The 22,424-nt window shown below is 39.3% G+C and overlaps 1 protein-coding gene across 1 annotated transcript in view; it reads right to left on the reverse strand.

Moving 5' to 3' along the window:
• Positions 1–4,317: 4,317 nt before the first annotated feature.
• Positions 4,318–22,424, reverse strand: part of tcf7l1b (transcription factor 7 like 1b) — a 38,780-nt gene continuing 20,673 nt past the window's right edge. The window contains exons 4-12 of the mRNA XM_077562068.1: positions 20,810–20,893; positions 10,608–10,743; positions 10,177–10,279; positions 9,800–9,880; positions 7,774–7,917; positions 7,518–7,677; positions 7,305–7,412; positions 7,159–7,210; positions 4,318–5,443 (exon numbers count right to left, since the gene is read on the reverse strand). Of these exons, the coding sequence (XP_077418194.1) occupies positions 4,968–5,443; positions 7,159–7,210; positions 7,305–7,412; positions 7,518–7,677; positions 7,774–7,917; positions 9,800–9,880; positions 10,177–10,279; positions 10,608–10,743; positions 20,810–20,893 (1,344 nt within the window). The 3' untranslated portion in view covers positions 4,318–4,967. The remainder of the gene's footprint in view (positions 5,444–7,158; positions 7,211–7,304; positions 7,413–7,517; positions 7,678–7,773; positions 7,918–9,799; positions 9,881–10,176; positions 10,280–10,607; positions 10,744–20,809; positions 20,894–22,424) is intronic.

Below are 22,424 nucleotides of genomic sequence, written 5' to 3' on the forward strand. Positions count from 1 at the left end.
GAAAAAAAGTACTGCATGTTATCTGTTATTCAACATTTTATTTTCATACTAATAGGCATTTTATAAATGTATGCTAGTGTTACTAAGGGATGAGATAAGGTAAGTCTTCTAATGTTAATTTAAGGTGTTTTACATCTCAGCAGGGTTTCGGGGACCTTGGTTCTTGTAATGAATATGTCTTAATTGTGCTATTTGACATTTGAAAAGTCCAATAATCCTCCTCATTCTTGACAAACATTAGCATTTCCATCTTTAAGGTCAAATAGGTATGAATAAAACATTAACAAGGTTCTTAAGCTCACAGCCAGCCATACCTAACTTCACAAAAGCAGCAGCTGAGCCTTGCTAAGCTCAGAAATGCTTACAGAAACAATCGATTCATTTCACTTTGGGAAGCCATGTTACACAAACATAGCCTCCTGTTATTTATAAGAAAATAAGGTTGATGGAATAGGCCTTTTGATAAAGATTATCTTAATGTGCATTCGCCATTTTTGCGTCATTAGTTGTAGTTGATAGTATGCTTGCCCGTTAATTCACTGGGTACAATATTGTGCTTGGTTGAATTTAAGATTAAGGTGACGGTTAAAAATGCAAATTAAAAAAAAAAAAAACATGGCAAGAGAAGAATTTGAAGAATTCACTGAGCGATATTTAATTTTTTTTAAATCTGAACTTTGAGCACTGCAACGAGTGGGCATATTATTAGTATATGGTATTCTGGTTAATATTGTGTTAGTGGAAAAGGAGTTAAGCAGCAAAACCCAGCCGTTTTTATCCATCTCAGAGGGCGGCCATTTACTACTTGCTGTCGGTTGAAGATTACATCAATGTTGCTCATGTCTCAAGTAACAACCAATCACAGTGCAGCTTCAGGAAATAGGTGAGCTGTGATTGGTCGTGGCCTGAGCCTTGAGCAACATTGATGTCATCTTCAGTCGACAGCAAGTGGCAAAATGGCCGCCCCCTGAGATGGATAGAATGGCTGGATTTTGCTTCATATTTCATATTCCAATTTATAATCCACAAATGTAATATTAATCAGAATGTCATGTTTATACTAGTGAGGTCACATACAACATATTTCTTGTTAAGAAATGTTTAAGGTTGACTTCCACTTATATAAATGCAAGAATTACCTGGCCTTCTGCAGGAATAGATGATAAAATGTGATGTCATCATGTCTACTAAGACACAGGAACACACACACAGCTTTCTTGAACTAATACAACACAAACAATTACTGTTTAAAAAATAATAAAACTGACCACAACATGTAAATCGGTAAATATCAGAGCCTGGAGGGATTCTGGACCATTCCTCCTTTCATAAATGAAAAATATTTTCATAAACTTGAAATAAATTTTTCTATTGATTATGATAATGCAACCAGGCCCTAACCATGATGCCCCCTCCACCATACTTACATTTAGGATGATATTTCTTGGTTATGGACTGTGCCTTTTTTTTTTTCCATCTCCACTGATAGCTTTGTGTGTTTCTTACAACCAACTCAATATTGATTTTGTCTGTCCACACAATAGTTTGCCAGTAGTTATTTTGCAAACTTCAAACTTGTAGCAATGTTTTTGGATGGCAGTGGCTTCCTACTTGGTCTCCTCCTATTACATGCATTCTTTTTAGTCTTTTTGGTCAACAAAACCGTTTAGTTAGCATGTGCCGGATATTGCTTAAAATCTTTAGCCGGCATGTTAGGATTTTTCATCACCTCAGTGAACATTCTGTGCTGCGATAGCCACTATTAAGGAGAGTAGTAAATGTGCTGAACTTTAACAAGTCATGCACAATCAGTTTTAGAATGAAAACAAGGCCTTGACCCTTTCCAGCTTTATGCAAGTTAGCAATTTGTCATTAAAGGTATTGTGAGAGCTCTTTTTCGCAAGGTATGGTCCACAAAGGGCAATGCCTCTTCAGAATAGAACACTCAAAACATTTTTTTTTTTAATAGAGCATAGCATCTTATAACAAACACATCCATCCCTGCCACATTGGACTCTGAGTTGGCTCACTCCTGCGCCCATTTTCCCAGTTGTGTTTGGGAGCTTCTTGCGGTCCACTGAAACCAAGGTTGAACTTTATGGTCACAATTAGAAAAGGTATGTTTGTAGCAAATATCATACCACTCATCACTAAAAGAACACCATACGTACAGTGAAGCATGGTGGTGACAGCATCATGCTTTGGGGCTGTTTTTCCTCAGCTGCAACTGGGGCCTTAGACAAGGGGGAAGGGATTGTGAAAAGTTTGAAATAAAACCTTTGTGCCTGTGTGGGAAAGCAAAAAAAAAAAGAGTCAAGAAAAAACTACTAGATGAAAAATATTATTATGGAGTTTATCTGAGGCACTTTAAAAGGCGGCAGGTCAATTCTTACATAGCCTTATTCTAATTATGAGGGTGTGCACACTTGTGCAACCACATTACTTCAGTTATTTTTATTTCACCTCTTTTTTTATTCTATGGAGTTGGACAGGTTGTAGGTCACATTAATGGTGGAAATAGTTTAGAAATAATTTGTTTAAGTCTCATTTATTAATTCACAAAAATTAGACATTTGAACAGGGGTGTGTTGACTTTTTATGTACACTGTACTGAAGATGAAGATCACATCACATTTTATAACCAATGTACCGGTATACAGAAATCTGTGTGAATTCCAAATTGCAGCTGTCCTATTTGCACATCAAATTGAAATCACATCAACAATGTCTGCCTTTACAAATACAATAATGAAGTTTGGCACAGCACTGTCAGAGAAGTGTTGCTTTTATTGTTCTGTACTGGATTTAGTGGTGTAAAACAGACGATCATACTGAGAGCTTTTCTTATATTTTTTCCTCGCATGTAGCTAAATATAGTAGCCAAAATATTTTAAAGTCCTCTCAGTATCAAGTAGTGCACTTCTACTCAAGAACAAATTACAACCCAACCACAATTACCACACACCTCCCTGACAAGATTAATCATATAATTATCATCTTTTTCAGGAAGATATTTTAAAACAGCTCTTATATTGAATCTTTAAGTATTGCCGTTGTACCAATTTCAGACGAACAGCCTGAAATAACCAGCATATTTTGAGTTACTTCTTCTAATTACCTCTGGCAGTATATACTCCATGTGTGGCCTTCAGGAGACATGAGTCGCTGGCTGTTTTGACATCTCGTTACCTATGATTTAAGTGACAGATTGTGAGGTTTAAGTGACAAGCTAAGGGTCAACTGCCATGGCATCACGTTTCGGCCTTGAATGAAAAATAGCCATAAAAAAGTGTTAAGATTTATTATGGCTGGTATTTACCTGAAACTAAACGGAGAGGATTGGTAGTTTTGGTTGTGATTAGTTTTACAGGGTCTTTAGTTACCCACATTAGGATCTAATTAGATCAATGAATCACAGCCGATAATAAGGACATCAGTTATCCTTTTAAATTAACAATGCTCAGTTTTAACTGGCTTTGTCCGAGAGAACTATTAATTTAGCAATATGGTTATTAATGAGGTTATGGTTAGCCGTAGTGTAGAACTGCACTAGTAAATCTTACTTAGTAGTGTTTCTAGTATAGGATATACATTTGTGACTCATGTAAGAAACTAGCACATTTCACACACCTTTCACTATGGTATAGTACAATTCAACAATATATTGTTAGATTAAAGAGTCTCTGACAGTGCATTAATATATTTAAAACTGTATTTTTTTTTAAATATAATGCTCATGTTGGATCATATTAGACAATAATCCCCGCATGTGCTTTCTTTGGCAACACAATCATTGGGCACATTTTCCATCCATAATGTACCCCACTAGATGTTACTGATGTATCCAAGTAAAGCTGTTGGGGGACATGCGCGTTTGCCCAGGTCAGTCCCCCTGCTCCTGCATAATTGGCCCATCTCTGCCATAACTCTTCATCTCCAAAGGCACCAAAAACTGTAACCTACCTTGTGTGTTTTTCACTAATTGAAATGCCTAATGAGGTCCCAAGGGCTACAGCCCATTAGCTCTGAATTAATTAAAGCCTAAGCTGCTTGCCAAATGGTGAATAAAGATGCAGTAAAAGTGCAAGAGGAACAGGGATCCCGAGCAGGTTTCACTGTGCTGGGACAGAGCTGACCTCCTTTTTTGTCATTGATATGGGACACTATACGTTGAGAAGGAGCAGATGTTCATTATTATTTTATTTGTGTTTACTTCAGGCTTAAATTTTTGTCAGCCTGGTTCGGGTTCTCATTATCCAATGTGGTTTGCCTAAATGTGCTTTATTAAACATTCAACTGTGCGGCGGCATCAGCAAGATTTTTATTTAGCCGTTTCCAGGTTAGAGCTAAACAGACAATAATTTTCTAGACTGTTATTCAATTTAAGCGTGACTTCCATGAAACAACACTCCTCAATAAAGCTTTTGTTGTGGTCACAAGAATATTAATCCTAAATACATCAAATTATAAAAGTGAACTTTATCAAATCACATGGACTAAATGAACATAAAAAACAGGAAACCTTTTCTGTAAGAAACCATTTCAAATGTTTATTTAACATGTCAAAGAAGGGTCACACTTGTGAATTGAAAACAGGGCTGCAAAATTATTGGCCAGCTCAAGGACAAAAAAAAACAAAAAAACAATACTAACATTAATCAGATTTTGGCTACAAAGAATATGTGTTTTTGTTCGATTTTTGTTTTTATAAAGAAACTGTATGTACATTGGTTCTTTTATACAAGAGGTTTGTTGGATAAATGCATCAAAACAAAACTGGTTCTGCAGTGAACTTTACAAAAAATACATTTTGTTTCATTGAGAGATCTAGAAAAGGAGACAGTCAAATATTGACCAATAATATTTCTTCCTTTTCTTTATTTAGGAAAAAAAGGTTGCTCTACGACCTATCTTAAAGAAAAGCAATAAACAGCTTAATAAATTGTAGAAAAATTGTGTTTGCAGATTCATTCAGTATGTTTGGTAACCAAGGACAAGGGCTGTGACTGAAACAGGGCATGGTGGGAGTGAAGGGCTGCCTGATGGAAAGGCGAGGCGGGTGAGAGCATGGAAGGGTGCAGAGATGTGAAAGGGATCGGCCGGGTCAGGATGGGTGTAGTCGGCTGGCTACCTGAAGTACCAATTGGGATAGAAATGGTCGGCTGGGAGGCAGATGAGGACGAGGACGATGAGGAAGATGTGCCTCCCGAAGCTTTTCCAAGTACGGAAAAGTGGTGGTGCATGCGCCCCTCTGGTTTGGTGGTGAGCGATAGCGGCTGGGCCTGTTCGGAGTGAGTGGCCGCGGGTGCTGCTGGGGAGGCCAGCGCTGCAGAGGGGGTGGCTGGCGAATCCAGCATGCTTCCGTGGGAAGACGCTGGGCTGTCACACATCTTCTCTGAGGGCAGGTACTGAACGCATTGTTTCTTGCTTCTTATTGAGAAGTCTGACAAACATAAAGGAGAGATGGAAGCATTTGAATAATGGATCTGATGCTGGCCTAAAAACTGGTACACGTCCCTTAATGCCGCCAGTGACAGAAGTCACCGTGTGATTGTTAAAACAGTGGAGATGGTAGCAATGAAATGTTCAACTCGCAAAGTGAAAAATGTTCAAGATTCAACGGGTACACATGAATGATTAAAAACATGATACACCAAACACTGACATGTGGAGGGCCATAAAGTTGGGCAACTTATGTTATATTACCGTAAAATCCAGTGAATTTTCCATATAAAATGATCCAAAATCATCCCACCATATTATACACGAATTCATAGCAACAACAAAAATTATAGATGTTTTACAAATTTAGGTAATATTTAAGTATCTCGTTTCAAAATATTGTTCGCGTGTTCACTGTGGGGAAAACAAGTTAGCAGCAGCAACAATTGTTCAAGCTATCCATGATGGAACACGCAGCAAACATGGTGAGGCCGACTTAAAAAATAAAATCTTTACAAATGCAGTCGTCACTGACATTAGTGCCGAGCTACGCTTTTATTTTGAAGTTGGCATCGTGTCGCGGCATATCACTGTGGTTGCAGCATGTCGCAAACTACTACCATCAACGTCAACAACACGTCGTCCTGAAATAAAGTTTAATTACAAATTAAGGATGCCTAAAAAAAAATAATTTAATTATAGTGTTGACTCCAGCATTAGCATGTCCAGTGTTAGCAGCTAGGAGCTAACCGCTAAGCAAGCAAGATGAGCACAATCGCTACTGTGGTTCTGACGTCACATACACTTACATGGAGACTTTTTAGTTATTGTTCCAATTGAAATCATTATGAATGAAGATTTTTGGTCATCTGTTTAACATGTGACGTGATCCGTTCCGATCTGCCATTTACATGCTCCTTTCTTTTAATCACACCAGCCCCGCGGCAGCCTTGGGACGCGCGGGCATCGATCACGTGATTTATCAAGATGGAGTTCATTCGTCATTTAGAACAGTAGTTGTGAAAAAAACAAGTTCCAAGTACAGGTACTTTAAAACAAGTTCTCCCCTCGCAGACGAGCTCTTGGCAAGACGCTGCCATTTTAATGTGCGGAAACGACGGCGTCACAACGCATTTACGTCAAGACAGAGCATGCGCATACAAGACGCAGCCTGGCCATTCCGATTTAACTGTTTACATGACGCTCGTTTAGACTGACAAAAGAAATATACTACCCGTTATTCTGAATGAAATTCCATTCAGATTCAGCCTTTTCTTTCCGAATGAGATGTTTATATGGCACATTTTCATTCTAATACACGGCTCCATGTAAACCCAGCTTTATCTCGTAGACAAAAATCAACTAAATTCTCACAAATGTTTCTCGAGAAGAAAATAGTGTGCTCCTAAGCACTGTTGAAATTTAAGTAAGTCCAGTTGTTCGTTCGTTATTTTGGAAAACCTGATTTTTAAAATTCTTTGAACGACCTTAATTATTAGTATGGGAAAAGGGATTTTACGGTATTATATTTATTGCACAACAGACATACCTGCCACTATTGGCACTGTACCTCATAAGCTGCTTGTCAAAGTATAGAGTGAAGAAGGTAGTGTTAGAGAAGGAAATTGAAAAAACAAAACTAGATTCAGAGTATTCATTGCACTTGAGTTTTGTTAATTTGTTTGGAAGGCAAGTATAAAGTGACTGACTTATTACCTTCTGGTTTTGAGTCAGGTTTATTGTCCCTCTTCCTCTTTTTCCGTTTTCCCTGTGCACATTTAAAAAAAAAAAAAGGAGGAGTTAATGTGCATAGATCCAGTTTGATTACAAATAGTAAAGTCATATGAAATTGCTCAACTTACGTAGTTATCTCGTGCTGACCATCCAGGGTAGAGCTGGGAGTGGAGTTGCCTCTCTTTTCTAGCCAGCTCATAGTATTTGGCTTGTTCTTCTCTTGACAGGGAATGCCACTGTGGGGTAAAAAAAAAAAAAACAGGAAACATATATCAAAGGTTTAGTCAACATCCCAGTGGACAAAAGATAAAACACACACTACCTCTATCCGGGCCACTTACCCGTCTTCCAAGGATCTGGTTGATGGCAGCACTTTCCTTCAGAGTGCACTCTGCCACTACTTTGGCTCTCATCTCCTTCATATACAACATGAAAGCATTCAGAGGCTTTTTGATATGAGGCTTCTTGTCTTCTTCTTTTTTGGGAGGCATAGGAGATTTCCTGCAGGTCCGACCAATTGAAGAGATGGTGTTAATAAAGTGAATATTACAGCAAATACTTGGTCGGGTTTTAAATCAGAACGCTAGTTAATCTTACGCATGCATGGATGTGTTAGTGTGGTCACTGTTGGGCTCTTGCTTGATGGCCGGCGACACGATGGCAGGATGGGGAATGCCGGTCTGGTGGAGGCTGTGTGGTGGAGGAGTCACCATGTGAGGGGAGAAACGACTGGACACCAAGCTATGGACAAAAGGGGAGGGAAGTTTAAAAAAAAAAAAAATCCATGAACTCAACACGAACAAGACATGCCAGATAATTGCCCCTTCTCACCTTCGAGAGAAATTTGCTAAGCATCTGTGTCTGTCTAGACTACATTCATATACATACACAATGAGTTACATGCCTGCTTTTTTGTTCAAATAAAGACTTTTTCAAAAGACTCCTTTATTCAGTAATGGCTAGAGAAAGTGAAGTGTGTTGCTACCATGGTGACAGCATGGCCGTGACACCTGAAACCACTTTCCTTGCCATGTTCCAGACCAGGAAGAGTGTTCTAACAACCTTCCACACAGAACACCTTTTTAAAGTATCTTTCAGTTTTTTCCCAACGCTTTATACAATGAAGCTCTGTGGGAGAAATTAGGCACCATAAACCCAACTATCACGAGGTCCTGTTAAGAGTGGACAATTCCTCGATTTTAAGTCTTTTAGCAAAGTTGCGTGCATCATGACAGATACTATACAATACAGCCTTGTTTCTCCTTATTTAAATGCAGAGTCAGCAGCTTTACTTTAAAATGCACACTGACTGAGTCAGCGTTAGCCTAAATATGGTTGTTTCAGTGGTTTGGAAGAGATCTGGTGAAGTTCACTATTTCACTAAACAAGATTTGCATACTCATGAACTGTTCAAGTAAATGCAGACTATGCTAAACTGTGCCAAGATATACTGTATAATACTCCAAATAATTTGACAGTAACCACACACAAAATAACTGAATACATTTTTAAAATAACCGAGTTATGTTTTTTCCGCTGTAAGTGCATCTTTGACTGTAAATGTACTTTTCAACTATCACCATAAGGCTACCCACATTTCCATTTTGAGTGAGGGTCAGAGTTTACTCTGTGTTGCTTCAGATAAGCTGTGATTCTGTCTTGATTGAGTCTTTCCAAATGTGTGTATGATGAGGAGCACCACAAAACATTGGGGTAACTCAGAGCTTTAGCATATTGATCTAATTTCTTTAATCTATTTAAAAAGCCAAACTAGTCTTCGGAAGGTGTTACTTCCCTTTCCGTCCTAACAACAACGGCAGTCTGGGATCTGACATTTTGTCATAGCTAATTTGTATCTTTCATACAGTCTTATATCGTTCCCTACGTGTCATTTCGTCATTATAGAAATGGCAAACCTGCCATTTATTCTACATATTCAGTAAATACCTCATACACAAAGATGCCATGGATGTCACGGAAGTGGCAGATAGTGTAGCCTCAGTTCACAAGTTTAATCCATCTTGTGACGCCGTATAGGAATACTACAGGGAGTCCTTGAGTTACGTCGTACACAACTTACGTCGATTCGACTTTACGGCGCCTGTGCCTCGTCCGTAGCATATTCTTTTTCGTTAGTAAGTTAAAATGCAAGAAAATGATTATTATTCATTTTTTATTTGTATCTTTGTCTGTTTGCACCTTTGTTAAACTTCTTAACACAAACACAATTCTCAAGTTTAGCTATTACTTCCTTTTTTTTTTTCCAATCAATCATATGATAAGGCTTCTGAATAACACGATAAGTAGCAATTTTCAGTTTCTTTGGAGCCACGCTGAAATTCTGAATGCTAATCTAGAGCCAAACAAGCAAACAAACATACCTGCAATGTATGACACATTGAGCCAATGATGTTTACGTGGCACAAGAAAAATCACAACTAAGACATCTACGTCAAGACTCCTCAGGAACCAAAAATAGTGCATAACCCAAGGTAATTGTTTTTCCAAAACCTAGTTCATAAACCAAATTGCCGTCAACTGGATCATTCAAAAACCAAGGTTCAACTGTATAAGATTTCTCTCTTTTGGAAGGTGGGAGTGTTGCTAAACCTGATGCACTCACCTGGGCATGGATGCATTCATAGCTAGTGCTGGATAGGAGTGACGGAATCCCCCAGGAGGGATGTACATGTGCTGGCCCTGCCTGAGAGATAGAAGGAGAAAGTGAGGGAAATGTGAGGTGGATCACACACAGCTGACAGCAAACCCAGCAAAACTAATCCCCTACTCATCAACTCAAATCCCCTGCTTGTGGAAAAGCACCGAGGCAAATTATTCCATGACTCCTGGAATAATTCAGAAAACGTTCCTGCTCGTAACTGATAACTTATCATTAGAGTGTTATTTATTTGGAGTGTAAAGCATTTTTGTTTATCCATTGTAACACAAGCTAAATATTGCACTAAACATCCTACATTTTTTGAGTGGTAAGAAACTTACTGTGGCATGAGCCAGCCTAACGGATGGGCGATAGAACCAACTGCACCAGGAGACAAGGGGTAGTATGGAGAAAGTTCTGATGGGTGAGGTGTCCGAGGAATACCTATAGATGCCACAAACAAAAACAGGCTTTTAAAATGCAGGGCATACTTAACACTTAAAAGCAATAGCTTTGCGTCAGTGCGAATAAACACCTGTTTCACGAGCTCAATATAAGGAGTGTAGGAAGGTTTAGGCTCATTTTGACAACATTCCTCATTTTCTTTCATTGTTCAGATTACTTTTTGTTAATGTTATGACTTAAACGTGTGCGTTTTTATTTGAGTGTATCAAACAGAAATTCAAATTGAAACCCAAACCATTCTTTTTATAGTATGTCTTCTATCAACTTATGCTCATCATTAATTAAAATTTCATCCATGATACATTACCTGTCTTTGGGTCAAGTATTTCCGGAGAGAGGTGTGACGGTGGCGTGCCAGGAGAGAAGTGTTCATTGCTGTATGTGATGAGGGGTGTCAGCGGGTGAACATGGTGGGCATGCTGCACCACAGGAACTTTATTTGACTGTTGATGCAAGAAAAAAACAATAGAACAAATTTAGGAGGTGATCACTGGCTGTGGTAATACTTTAAGGGGAAGTCAACCCATGAATGCTCTTTACAATAATATGTGTTATGTGCCCCCACAAGTCTAAACAAGGCATTCTAATTACTATTGTGTTTGTGGAAGATGAGTTAAGCAGCAAAAGCCATTAGTTTTTTTTTTCATCTCAGGGGGGCGGCCATTTTATCCCTTGTCGTCGACTGAAAATAACATCACAGGTGCTTAAGGCTCAGGTAACGACCAATCACGGCTCACCTGTTTACTGACGCTAAGATATGATAGTTTTTATTTTTTCTGAGCAGTTGTGATGTCATTTTTAGTTTGCAGTAAGTGGTGAAATGGCCGCCCCTTGAGATGGATGAAAACAAGGATTTTCCTGCTTTAGCTCATATTCCACAAAATCAATATTAGTCAATGTTTTTAGACGAGTGGAGGCACGTACAACACATTGGTATAAAGAATATTTTGGGGTTGACTTTAAAGAAGAAGTCAACCCCAAACTTTTCTTGGCGACCATTTTGCCACTTGCTCTCCACTGGAAATGACATCACAGTTGCTCAGGGCTCGGGTAACAACCAATCACTACTCAGAATACAAATGAGCCGTGATTAGTTGTCACCTGAGCCCTGAGCAGCTGTGATGTCATTTTTAGTTGACAGAAAGTGGCAAAATGGCCGCCTCCTGAGATGGAAAAAAACAGGTGCATTAAGGTACAACATATTATTATTTTGGGGTTGAGTTCCCCTTTAGACATGGTCTGCATATTCACGAAATATTTCAGCAATTGTCTCTGGTTTAATCAAAGGAATATGTCTTCATTTGTGAAAGGCCTTCATGCTCAGCATGTGTCTGACCATTCCTCTGATGCAATCTGGATCAGAACCAAAGAACACTTAAAAAGCCTAGCAGACACATGCCAAGACCATTACAGTCATTTAGCAGAGGAAAGAACTGTTTGTTCAGCCCAACTAGAAAAACAACAGCACAACCATGTCCAAATGTCACACTAGCAACCCACAAACAATCGGACTAAGGTAAACTTAATGCCGGTAAACAACTGCAGACATCATCTCCCACTCAGTCTGACAGCAGTAAGTTGGCGGATATGTGGGAAATAGACGCGAATGGGTGGATTACACCGCCGCATTGTGCTATGTATGACCCCAATCTCACAAAAACACTCGAAGTTCCTCGTGGAGAACACTAAGTCCCGAGATAAAACCTGCCTTTACTGGAGCACTTGCATGGTTCTTTTTCAACACAAACATTGCATCACAATGAAAAATGGGGATCTTGACAAGATCTGACCAGCGTTACCACTCCAATGCGGATAAAGCTAATAACAACAACCAGCGTCTACTTTCATTAGGCAACGCTCAGCCTAGCAGTCATTTCCTTCTGGCTGCCTGCTGAATAGAGCACTTGTTGGCTCAACTTGTCACATGGGAGGGTCAAGGGATGGGGAGGGGGTGCTGGGGGGAGAAAAGAGTCTTGTTCATCCAGACTAACCTTTCTTCAATATCCCTCCCCACCCCCCTTCCCGACCTCTCGTCTCTCCAACGTGGTCTGGAAGGGAACAAGGTTTGCATTGAACCATTTGTACACGCTCTTGCTTCACGCTGCTCAGAATTGTTCCAAATCTCCGCCATGCTATTTTTTTCTGCCATTTTGAAGGAGGGCTCCGCAGTTTCCTCCTTTTAAATCTCAAACAAATTGGTTTTTGCAATGTCTAAAGCATACTTTGATTCTGGTGATGCCAGATGGAGAGAGGAAAATATTTACCGGTGTTAAACATGGCTATATTAAGATTACTTTGCTCAAGGATTTTTGAGTTTCCTCAGACCCAGAGCATTTAAGGGCAATGTATACATACTTACTAAAAGTATTTTTTTCCCTAAAACTAAGAGGAAGCTTTAATGAAGCTTCAAGCCAGAATGATTGTGGACTTGCTTGGTTGGAATACCACGTCCCACATGTCATGTATATTTGAGTTGTGCTTTGTTGTTTTGCTTGTGTATATGACATGCTGGAATTTTCCCTATATTGTGAAGGCTGTTTGAGACCTCTAGACCTGGGTGCCAACACATTTTGGGAAGCAGTTCAGTGAGAATTTGAAATGATGCCTATTAATAATTCATTGCCTGGAATACGCCAATACTGTGCTCTAAACATATCTTAGAGTTTGAAGGCACAACTTTCAACTCCAAACTGCCTTTGAGTTCAGCCTGACAAAATCACCAAGCTATTATGACCTGTTTTTCCCGGGTTGACTAAAGAGATGTTCAAGTCTGCTCGCTTAGCTTGTCAAAGGAATTATAAATAAATCAATATTTGTTTATCTAAATAATCTAATACCAAAATCATGGATTCAATGTACAGATAGAATGATGACTTAATAATGGCTCAAACCAAATTAGTAATTTGTCAATGGCTTAATTGACTTTCTTTATTTGTGTAATATTACTCTAGCCTATGACAGCTTCATATATCAGTATTCATGACCCATACGCAAAGTGTACTAAGGAAACCACATGTAACATGAGCTGTGTTTTAAATATAAACAACATCTACGTGGTAGGACACAAAACAAGCAACCTGGAACCAGATGGTATCAACAATGGCAGATAGAAACCATGCTCTTTACATAGAAGTGCTTTCTGCAAACAAGTGGTGCATACCTTTAAGCCAGTGACTAAAAACAGCAAATACTGGTCCTGCAGTGATAGGACCGAGTAACAGATAGTTTAACAGGGGGAAAAAAGCAAAGGAGCCAGTGCAGGGAAAATATCTCCCTCTCAACCTAAGAGGTTCTGAAGCTAACTAAAAAGGCTAAGGTGGCAGTACCTCGCTTGGCTGTCCAACTTGGAATGGCGCTAAGAAAAGCACAGTCCTTAGTCAATGTGGGTGGAGGGGTGGATTTCATTCAAGCAAACATGTTTTTGGATCCTGCACATCTGAATTGAATTACTAGGCAAACAGCCGATGGGGAAGAGAGCTTAGAACAAACTGAATAACCCCGCAGCTTTGTGTGTCTTTATGCTTGGCGATTCTGGGTGGGAGGCTCAGAGGCCTTTCAAAACTCCAGGAAAGACAGGGTGAAAAGAATGCCTGGCATGCTGAGCAATCCAAGCCTTGTTTGTCAACGCCAACAGGAAGCGGACGTGAGAGGGAGACTGACCGTGTCCTATGTCTTTAAAATCAGCCACTCCAAATACTGCCATTCGTCAACGACAACGTGTGTTTCACGTCTGGTCATTGCCTCTGAAAAGGTCAATGGCAGCAATATTCCAGGGTCAGAATAATAAAGAGTAGAGTGGCATCATATTACCGCAGTCGCCAACTAGTGGTGTGAAAATCCGCAATGGTCATTAAATTAAGCGGGCACGCAAAATCAGCAAACCATCTGTGAGACACAAACTTAAATAAATGAGTTTGGCTAATACACACAGTAAACAAATAGTAACATATAACATATTATTCTGATAATTTAACCAAAAAAAGTATAATTCTGACTAGAGTACAATAACTAGTTCATTTATTTTTAAAGTGGGATCTCTTGTGTCATCAGTGGCCCAGCAACACTACAGACTGAAGATCAGTATTCAGTTCATTCCTCCTAAAGCCTTTGATTTCTTGATGGATCCCATTCGCCGCCTAATGTAAATCAAGAAATTCTCCACAGGCTTCCGCTCACAGTGAGTATTGGTCAAAAGCAAGTAAACATATCATTTTTAATAATAATAATTACAGGTGTGATTATAAATCAACAACTAATCGATTATCAAATTTATAAATATTTTGCTAATTGATTAATCATTTAGAGATATTGTTTATTTTATTTATTTATTTATTTTATTTAAAATGTTCCAAATCCTTGGAATTTCAATCTCGTTAACAGTAAATATTCTCAGATTTCTGTAATCCTCCATGAAAGCAGACTGATTATGTTTGGGTTGAATAAAAACAAAACATTGCCAAACATCTGCTTTTACTTTGGAAAACAATGGTCAGCATTTTTGCCGATTTTCTGACATTACAGTCCAAACCATTAACTGAATAACGATCAAAATGTTTGTGCATTTTCTGCACTGTCAATTTGAAATAATGTCCTGTTTTTGACTAAAGGGATAGAAAATAAAACGTGTTTTTTATCTGATTCATTGACAAAACTATTGATAAAATAATTGTTAGTCGCAGTCCTAATAATAATAAAAGTAAAAATGAATAATACAAATAAATCTAATAATAATAATAATAATAATAATTTATATCACTTTGGGGGGGGGCAGAAAATCCACTTTACACAACCTAAAAAAAAAAACAATAACAGTAAGTGGGGTAGTGAGTGTGTAAGTGCTTTGGTCAGAACACAGAGATGGGATGTTATCCAGCAGAGTAACACTCTGGAGGTGGACTGATGATGCTATTGTTGAATGGGAAAAAGTTGGCAGATGGAAAAGAGTCAAAGGTGGAGCAGCATAACCAAGGATGCTCCTCTTGACCATATCACTTAAATTGCATTGTCTTATTATCTCTCTTAAAATCATCCTTCGTTAAACAGATAATTCCATTCTACCACTGAAATTAAATTATAATATTATATGAACAGTATTTGGTTCAGTTTTGACTTAGGAAAAAAATGGCTTGGGCCATTATTGTAGGAGGATGACGATTTGAGCTGTGATCTGATAAGCATCTGGGGGTCAGACACTGGTCAGTTTTATCGCGTTGAAGAGTCACAGCTTCCACTAATCAAGTATAACAGCAGAGGGCACTAACAAAGAGAGGAGGCCTTTTATAAAAATTACTGCAAGTGCCGGAATGACCTCAATGAATATCAGATCAGTGTTTATGCTGTGTTTTAGAAAATGATGCATGTATAAATCATACAGCAGCATCTCTGCTCTCAAGTCCAATTTATACACCACTGAAAGAATGTCTAGTTCGCCAAACTGCATCACCTGGCCAGGAAGCACATTTGATGGATTATTCATAAAGAAGCAGCCAGTTGAACACAAACACATACAGTATGAGGGTGTTTGGGGTTTACATGTTGTTTGTCTAATGCCTGCCTTCCTCATATAAACACTCGTCCCTTCATCCCAGTCTTCCCACTACTATTGTTACTACCAAATGCAATACTCACTGAATGCTAAACAAACCTGTCTATTGAATAATTGAGGATCTCAGGCCATAAGAGGCTTTGATTTGCATAGAGACCCTATGGACCTAATCTGCATAGTGAAAGAACTGGTCTTTCTTTCCCTGACATTCCTATCTAACAATTGCGACCATTTCCAATGTACAGTATTATCACTGTAGTATAATTCAAATAGAAAAAAATTATATGTATAACGGAACATTTGGTGTTCCACAGGGTTCAATTCTGGGGCCTCTGGTGTTTTCATTTGTACTTGCTGCCTCTGGGTTCTATGTTGAGAAAACAGCGGTGGTTGGTTTTAAAGTGCTTTATAGATATAGAGTTGAGTTGAGCAATTCAGTCCAGCTCAACTAGCTGTCTAACAAAAGTAAAGGAACACTTCCTTAAGATGCAGGAAGATGGGGAATACAACTTGCTGAATTCAAGGATTCAATTCCCTGTTAATTTAGTTCACCAGTAAAACCAACCTATGTCTTTATTTTGAAAAAACAAACATATTTTGTCAATAAAGAAGGGTTCGGTGAATGCACAGAGGCAACCGGTGGGGTTCAGTATCTCCAACAAGGTTAAGAACGATGATTGAAGTCCTTTATTGTGGATTTATAAGAAGAAGAAAAAAATGCACGCCATGTTAGGAAAAGAGTATAATGTTAGTAACTGGTGTATCCTCATCCTCTCCTTGGGTCTCTCTCCCACTCCCTTTTCGCCCTGGGCAGTAATCCTTGGACCCCTGTGGATGCCCACCCGTTCCCCTTGCTCTCATTAGTGCCGAGTTGGGGGCCATTGGGAGCCTGCAGGCTTGGGGAGACAGCCTGCCGCTACCCTCCTACACCCACTCTCCTCAGCTGGAGTAATGAGCACATAATCAACCTTGCTCCCTCGCAGCAGCTAGACACCAGAGGGGAAAAAGGGCTCCTGGCCCAAAGTGGACACTTTCACTCCTCTGTACCGAGGGTAGCCAACATTAGCATGTTTACCACCATACATCAGGTGATCCGCTGGTCACCAAATACAGTAACCATAGTGAATTCTTCCTCTTTCCCTTCCTTTATTCTGCATTAGATCTCATTTACCATCTAATTAAATTGAATTATTTAAAAACTAAATCTTTTTATATGGGCTTTGAATAGGAGATTAGATTAGCGTCGTAAAATAGTAATACATTTGAATTACATGGCATTATTTTCGAGCTCCAGTATTTTGTGAGTTATACATTTTGATTCTACTATTTGATATGTCTCATAAATAATTGAAGGATGAGTTGGCAATTTGTCAAACTAGTTAAAATCATTATGACTAGTGTTGCTCCAATACCGATACTGGTATCGGCAGAGTCCTCGATACTGCATTAAAACAGTGGTAAAATAGGATTTTGATGCAGCATCTTGCTCTTGCATGCCGAGCTAAGATAAAATGCTTAAATCCTTAAAAAGCTTTCCTGCCATTGGTTCAGAGGCTTAAATGCTCTGAACCAATGGCAGGAAAGCTTTTTCATGTTGAGAAAAAAAACAACTTAGGTATCGGTATGGTATCGGCATCGACCGATACTGCATAGCTGGGTATCGGAATCGGGGGCCAAAAAAACGGTATCGGAACAACACTAATTATGACTTCACACTAAGACATGATAAATATGGGGGGGCGGGGACACTACAGCCACCCCATCTTGTGCCTCTAATTTTACATACAAGAAACCACCATGCCAAAGGAAAAACAACCATTCACTCAAATGAAGTGTCAAATGATTGACACCTCTAAGTCAACCCTTCAGTTCTGATTGGTTGTTTTTCACCAGGCGTTCTGGTTTCTTGTATATCAAATGGACTCTATGCATGCAGCTGTTCCACACTGGAGGTGAAGCAGCATGCTAACTTCCGCTTGCTAGGCTAACACAGTAATAGCAATGATAGCATCGAAATGTTCAAAGTTTACTTGCTGTCTGCTGTAATTACATCAAGTTATCTGTAAATGACACATTACCTTTCTAATTGCTCCAGTTATCCCACTTATCAGCGAAGTGATCAATGAATCAACATATGATTCAATGAGCCATTCGCAGTTTCACAGTACTGCAGGTCCGTGTGTAGGCCCATGTACTATACTTTGTTCATTGACTACTTCTTACTGGTATACATGTTAAAATGAAAAGATGACTTTCATCACTGAACATAGCGACCTGCACACGCGAGTTGGCTAGAGGAGCTATCGCCTCATCCTAAAAAAGTCGTAACACTTGATGACATTTCCCCCTTGAAATGGACCAAGACCAAACTATTCAATATACATTTACCTAGTGCACAAACCCACATTTTCACACATTTCTTCTAGATGGCATCCCCAGGAGCTTGAAACATGCGGAGGCCAGAAACTTTTACGCTGTATAATCTTTCTCCCGGAAATTCTCAATATGTCGCAATGTATACGGTCCATGCTGGCTGTATTATTTTTTTCACAGATCATACAATATTTTGCATGTACTACTGTCAAATCATAATGACAATTTTAACAAATAGAACAAATCTGTTTTTTTTAAATTGGAAAACACATAAACAAAGTAGTAAAAATACAGTATACTGTATCTGTTTCAGTATAATCATAAAATACGCCTTTAAAAATGTTGATATGAGAACCAAAATTTGCCTTTTTCCTAGAGATGTTCGATACCACTTTTTTTTCCAGAACAACAACAAATAATTTTAAAGAAAGATCTATATATCCAAATGTAGTTTTTTTCTTAAAATTGCATGAAATTAATGGCAATTTTCTATTCTTCCTATTTCTACTTTCTGATCGTAAAATGGCTACCCCCAGGATTACACCACATGCGTGTGCATTCCGGACACATCCATTTTATGGACAAAACACACTGGCTGCACACAGCTGCGGTCCGGCAACGCCGTCGCCGACAACTTCCCACCGTGTCTCACGTGATTACGCGCGATAATGTGGCATTAAAAACAACAACAAACACACAATATCTGTGCTCGGCAGAGAAGCAAAAAGAGAGCTGGACTTCCTTTTAATGAACTCACCGTCCACTCCCACAGCTTCTACTATGACGTTCCTTGCAGCATACATTTTTAGGTTGTCCAAATAAAAAAATGTGCCGTGTCATATATAATCCACCTTCATTATAAATCTCTCCTCATCCATGTTCGCTGCAGTGAATTAAGCGTTAATATTATGACGTTTTGCTGACATGATTGCAAAATAGGATCTGGCGTGTATTTTATTCTGAAAAGTAACCAGGATTTTTTTATTTTGAAACTACGTCGGTCTTCCTGTCCCACTTGATGTGTTCTGTGCTAGTTTGCCATTTGACGGATGCTGACGGATGCGTCGTCCGGCAAAAATAGAAAATAGGTCTATCCGTGCAGCGGGCTCCGGCACGACGCAGCTGGTCCGCTGTCCATCCGCAGCGCATACGCAGCCGATTCTGGTATCGGCCGACATCACAAACACCAATACCTTAAAATAAAGCCGGGTATCGGCCCAATATATACTCGTTCATCTTTACTTTTTACTTTTTTTTCAGATTATTTTCTGAAATATTTTCTTTGTTTAACTTTTCTATTGCTTTAATTAATAAATTGATATATTCATATCACCAAAAGTCCCCTAAAGTCCCACAGTTTAATTGTTAATCTCATTTTTATTAAAATAAATAAATAAACAGACTGAGCAACACACAACAACATTGCAAAAGCGCTCAAAGTGTCAAAGAAAATTCATCTGGGTCACTGGCAGGTCAGGAATTTTTTCTAATAAACTATCTGTCATTGTGTTCAAGTGAGAGTCGTCAGTGTTGGATTCCCACGGGCCAACACCGCCCCATCCACAACAGTTCCCCATTCAATGCGCTCGATGAGGACTTTGTCATGTGCATCACAGCGATTATGAGAGGCAGCAAATTGACCACAAACTCAGCAAGCATGTCTAGAAAGGATATCTTAGGTCAAGCGGCTGAGTCACAACGGCTTCTTCACTTCAGTGTGACTCTTTTCCATGTGGTGCCTGGCATGACCTCTTTTATCAATGCAATCAAACAGGTGAGGACGTTGATAGATGCCAAGAACGTCACGCAAAGTTAAGCCAATAAAAAAATGTTAATGTTTTCAGTCCCACATGTCACAGCCCAAACACAAACCAAACGGGTCTGCTGATGCCACGCATAATCTAACTGCAGTGGGACACTACGAGGTCTACAGGTTTACACCTGTGTGGGAAAGTTCAAGACGGGCACAGAGCGTCACACTTGAAAGTTTTATGGAAGAAACTGAATTATTGCCATATTGACAGACAAAGAAGTCAGCAGTTTGCCCCTGGGTGCTGCAGCTGTTTAGAAATGAATGTGGAGGGATGTAAACCAAGAAGATTTAAATGCAGACTGTAACTCTGTTATTGGGAGTAACCACATTATGGTGATAGTTTGATTGAAGCAATTATTTTCCTCACAGTAAATGGATTCTTCCTATAAACTTGCATGATTGGTTTGATATATTAATTAACGTTTTCAGGATGTAGTCTGGAGGAAACGTCTCATTAGTACCAAGCATGCAGGAAGGAGCGATTTTTAGAGAACGTATACTCAGGCAGACTTTGTTTTATGGGATTTTTTTTTTTTTAAATAAATCATCCTGCGGCAAATTTTTGACTTTCTTCCCCTTCAAGTCATGGAACACTTTTTTGTCAAACAAAACTCTCTCTCTCTCAGAAGCACACATCAACACAAACGCTTCACAAATGTGTAAAACAGTTTGTAAAACAGGCAACGCTGACTCCAAATTTTATCCTAGATCCAGTAAAATATTTCTATTAAGGTATTTACTTGACAGCGGCTGTGTTATAGTGTTTTTGTGCACTCACTAAATGGCCTGGTGTTGGAGAACGGGAATCTTTGAGTCCTGCAGAGCCGGGGACGTCCAAAAGAGGCCATTTCATCTGCAGATACTGTGGAGAAAAAGACATAATAGCAAATTGAAATAACAGCACAAGGCATATCGCAAGACGAGCATACATCAGTATATGATTTGCTGCATTAATGCATTGTGGCTTCTGACTCAACTTTAGCGGCCACACCTTTTGCTAAAGTAAAAATGAGTGGTGTCAACGCCAGACTGGTAGATGGCTGTGAAATTGCTGTTTGTCAAGGAAAAACAAGTGGCCAGCTGTGGATGCCCATCGCATTGCGGCTGAGAAGAGACAGCTGGAAGGAAGCCCCAACAAAAGTGCAACGAAAGGTTGGGTTGCAGAGTTGACGCAGACTGACTCAATTGATTTGGCCTTTTGTCCCACCTTTTCTATCACTATTTTTCATACATTTTTCACAGTTATCACAAGGTTGTGTAATTATTTGCGTTCAGTAGCACTCGCCTACTGGCCCCAGAAAACAGAGCTATAGTCAAGTTTTCCCCTCTCTTTTGATTTATAGCGCAACGCAACAAGTTCAACATTTTTTGTCCTCCAGCAATCGAGTTAGCATGAAGCCAGATTTCGAAACGCACGTCTCGGCCATCTGGTTTATGAATCACTTTAAATGTCGCGTACAGCAGTTTGTCATGCATGTGCTGTTTTTTTTGTTTTTTTTCACCTTTGGACAATTTCAAATTATTGTTGCTCAAACGTGTCTATCTCAAAAAGAGAGATAAAGGGTATCAAGGTTTTTTCATTTGCTTCTTTTGGACATGTGTATCATAAGCTCTGGTTTCCAGCTTATTACACCACTCATGTATTTACATAGCATTGTGCTAATGAATCTCCGTTCACCGGCAGGCTGATCTCCACTAATACAAAAACTGCGTAAAGATGGATTAAATGTGACACTTGCTGAAAAAACGAGAAAAAATAAAAATAAATATATAACTAAAAACCTTTGTCCCGTTTTCAAAAAATGGTGCAAGATAAATGATGACAAACAAGCATTCTGGAGGACTCATGCTTTCACGTTTGGATTTTTAAAACACCATTCATCACTCCGGTTTGTAAGGAGGAAGGAAGCTTGGATGGCTGTGGGTTAAAAATGGAAAAGACATTATAGCAGAGGGGGAAAAGGGACAAGAGGGAAAAAAACATTTTCAGGAATGAGTTTGTCGAGCAGGCGGGAGGGTATTGTTTCCTGACAGCTGGGGTCCAACAGAGTACCGGGCCAGGGGGAAGGGGACCCTTTTTCTCTTCGGAAAAAAAAAGAGGGGAATTTCTTGACATCAGCCCTCTTCATTTTCACTATTCTGCGTGAGGCTGAATTGTGGGTTCCAACTAATGGGCCCATACAACTGTCAGGAGGCAGTTGCTTTTACAGACTGCTAGCTCACTATTGAAACTTTCTGCCACTGTGTGCATGGTGCCTAATGAATGCCGCACTGTGGGGATAAAATCCAAAACAATGCAGTTTTCTACATCTAATCTATGTCAATCATGAGGCCTTCCACAAATGAAACAAGTGCTATTGTGAGCATTTGGTTCAGCCCAGCCTTGCCCACTA

This window comes from Vanacampus margaritifer, chromosome 3, assembly GCF_051991255.1.
Source record: "Vanacampus margaritifer isolate UIUO_Vmar chromosome 3, RoL_Vmar_1.0, whole genome shotgun sequence".
Lineage (NCBI taxonomy): Eukaryota > Metazoa > Chordata > Actinopteri > Syngnathiformes > Syngnathidae > Vanacampus > Vanacampus margaritifer.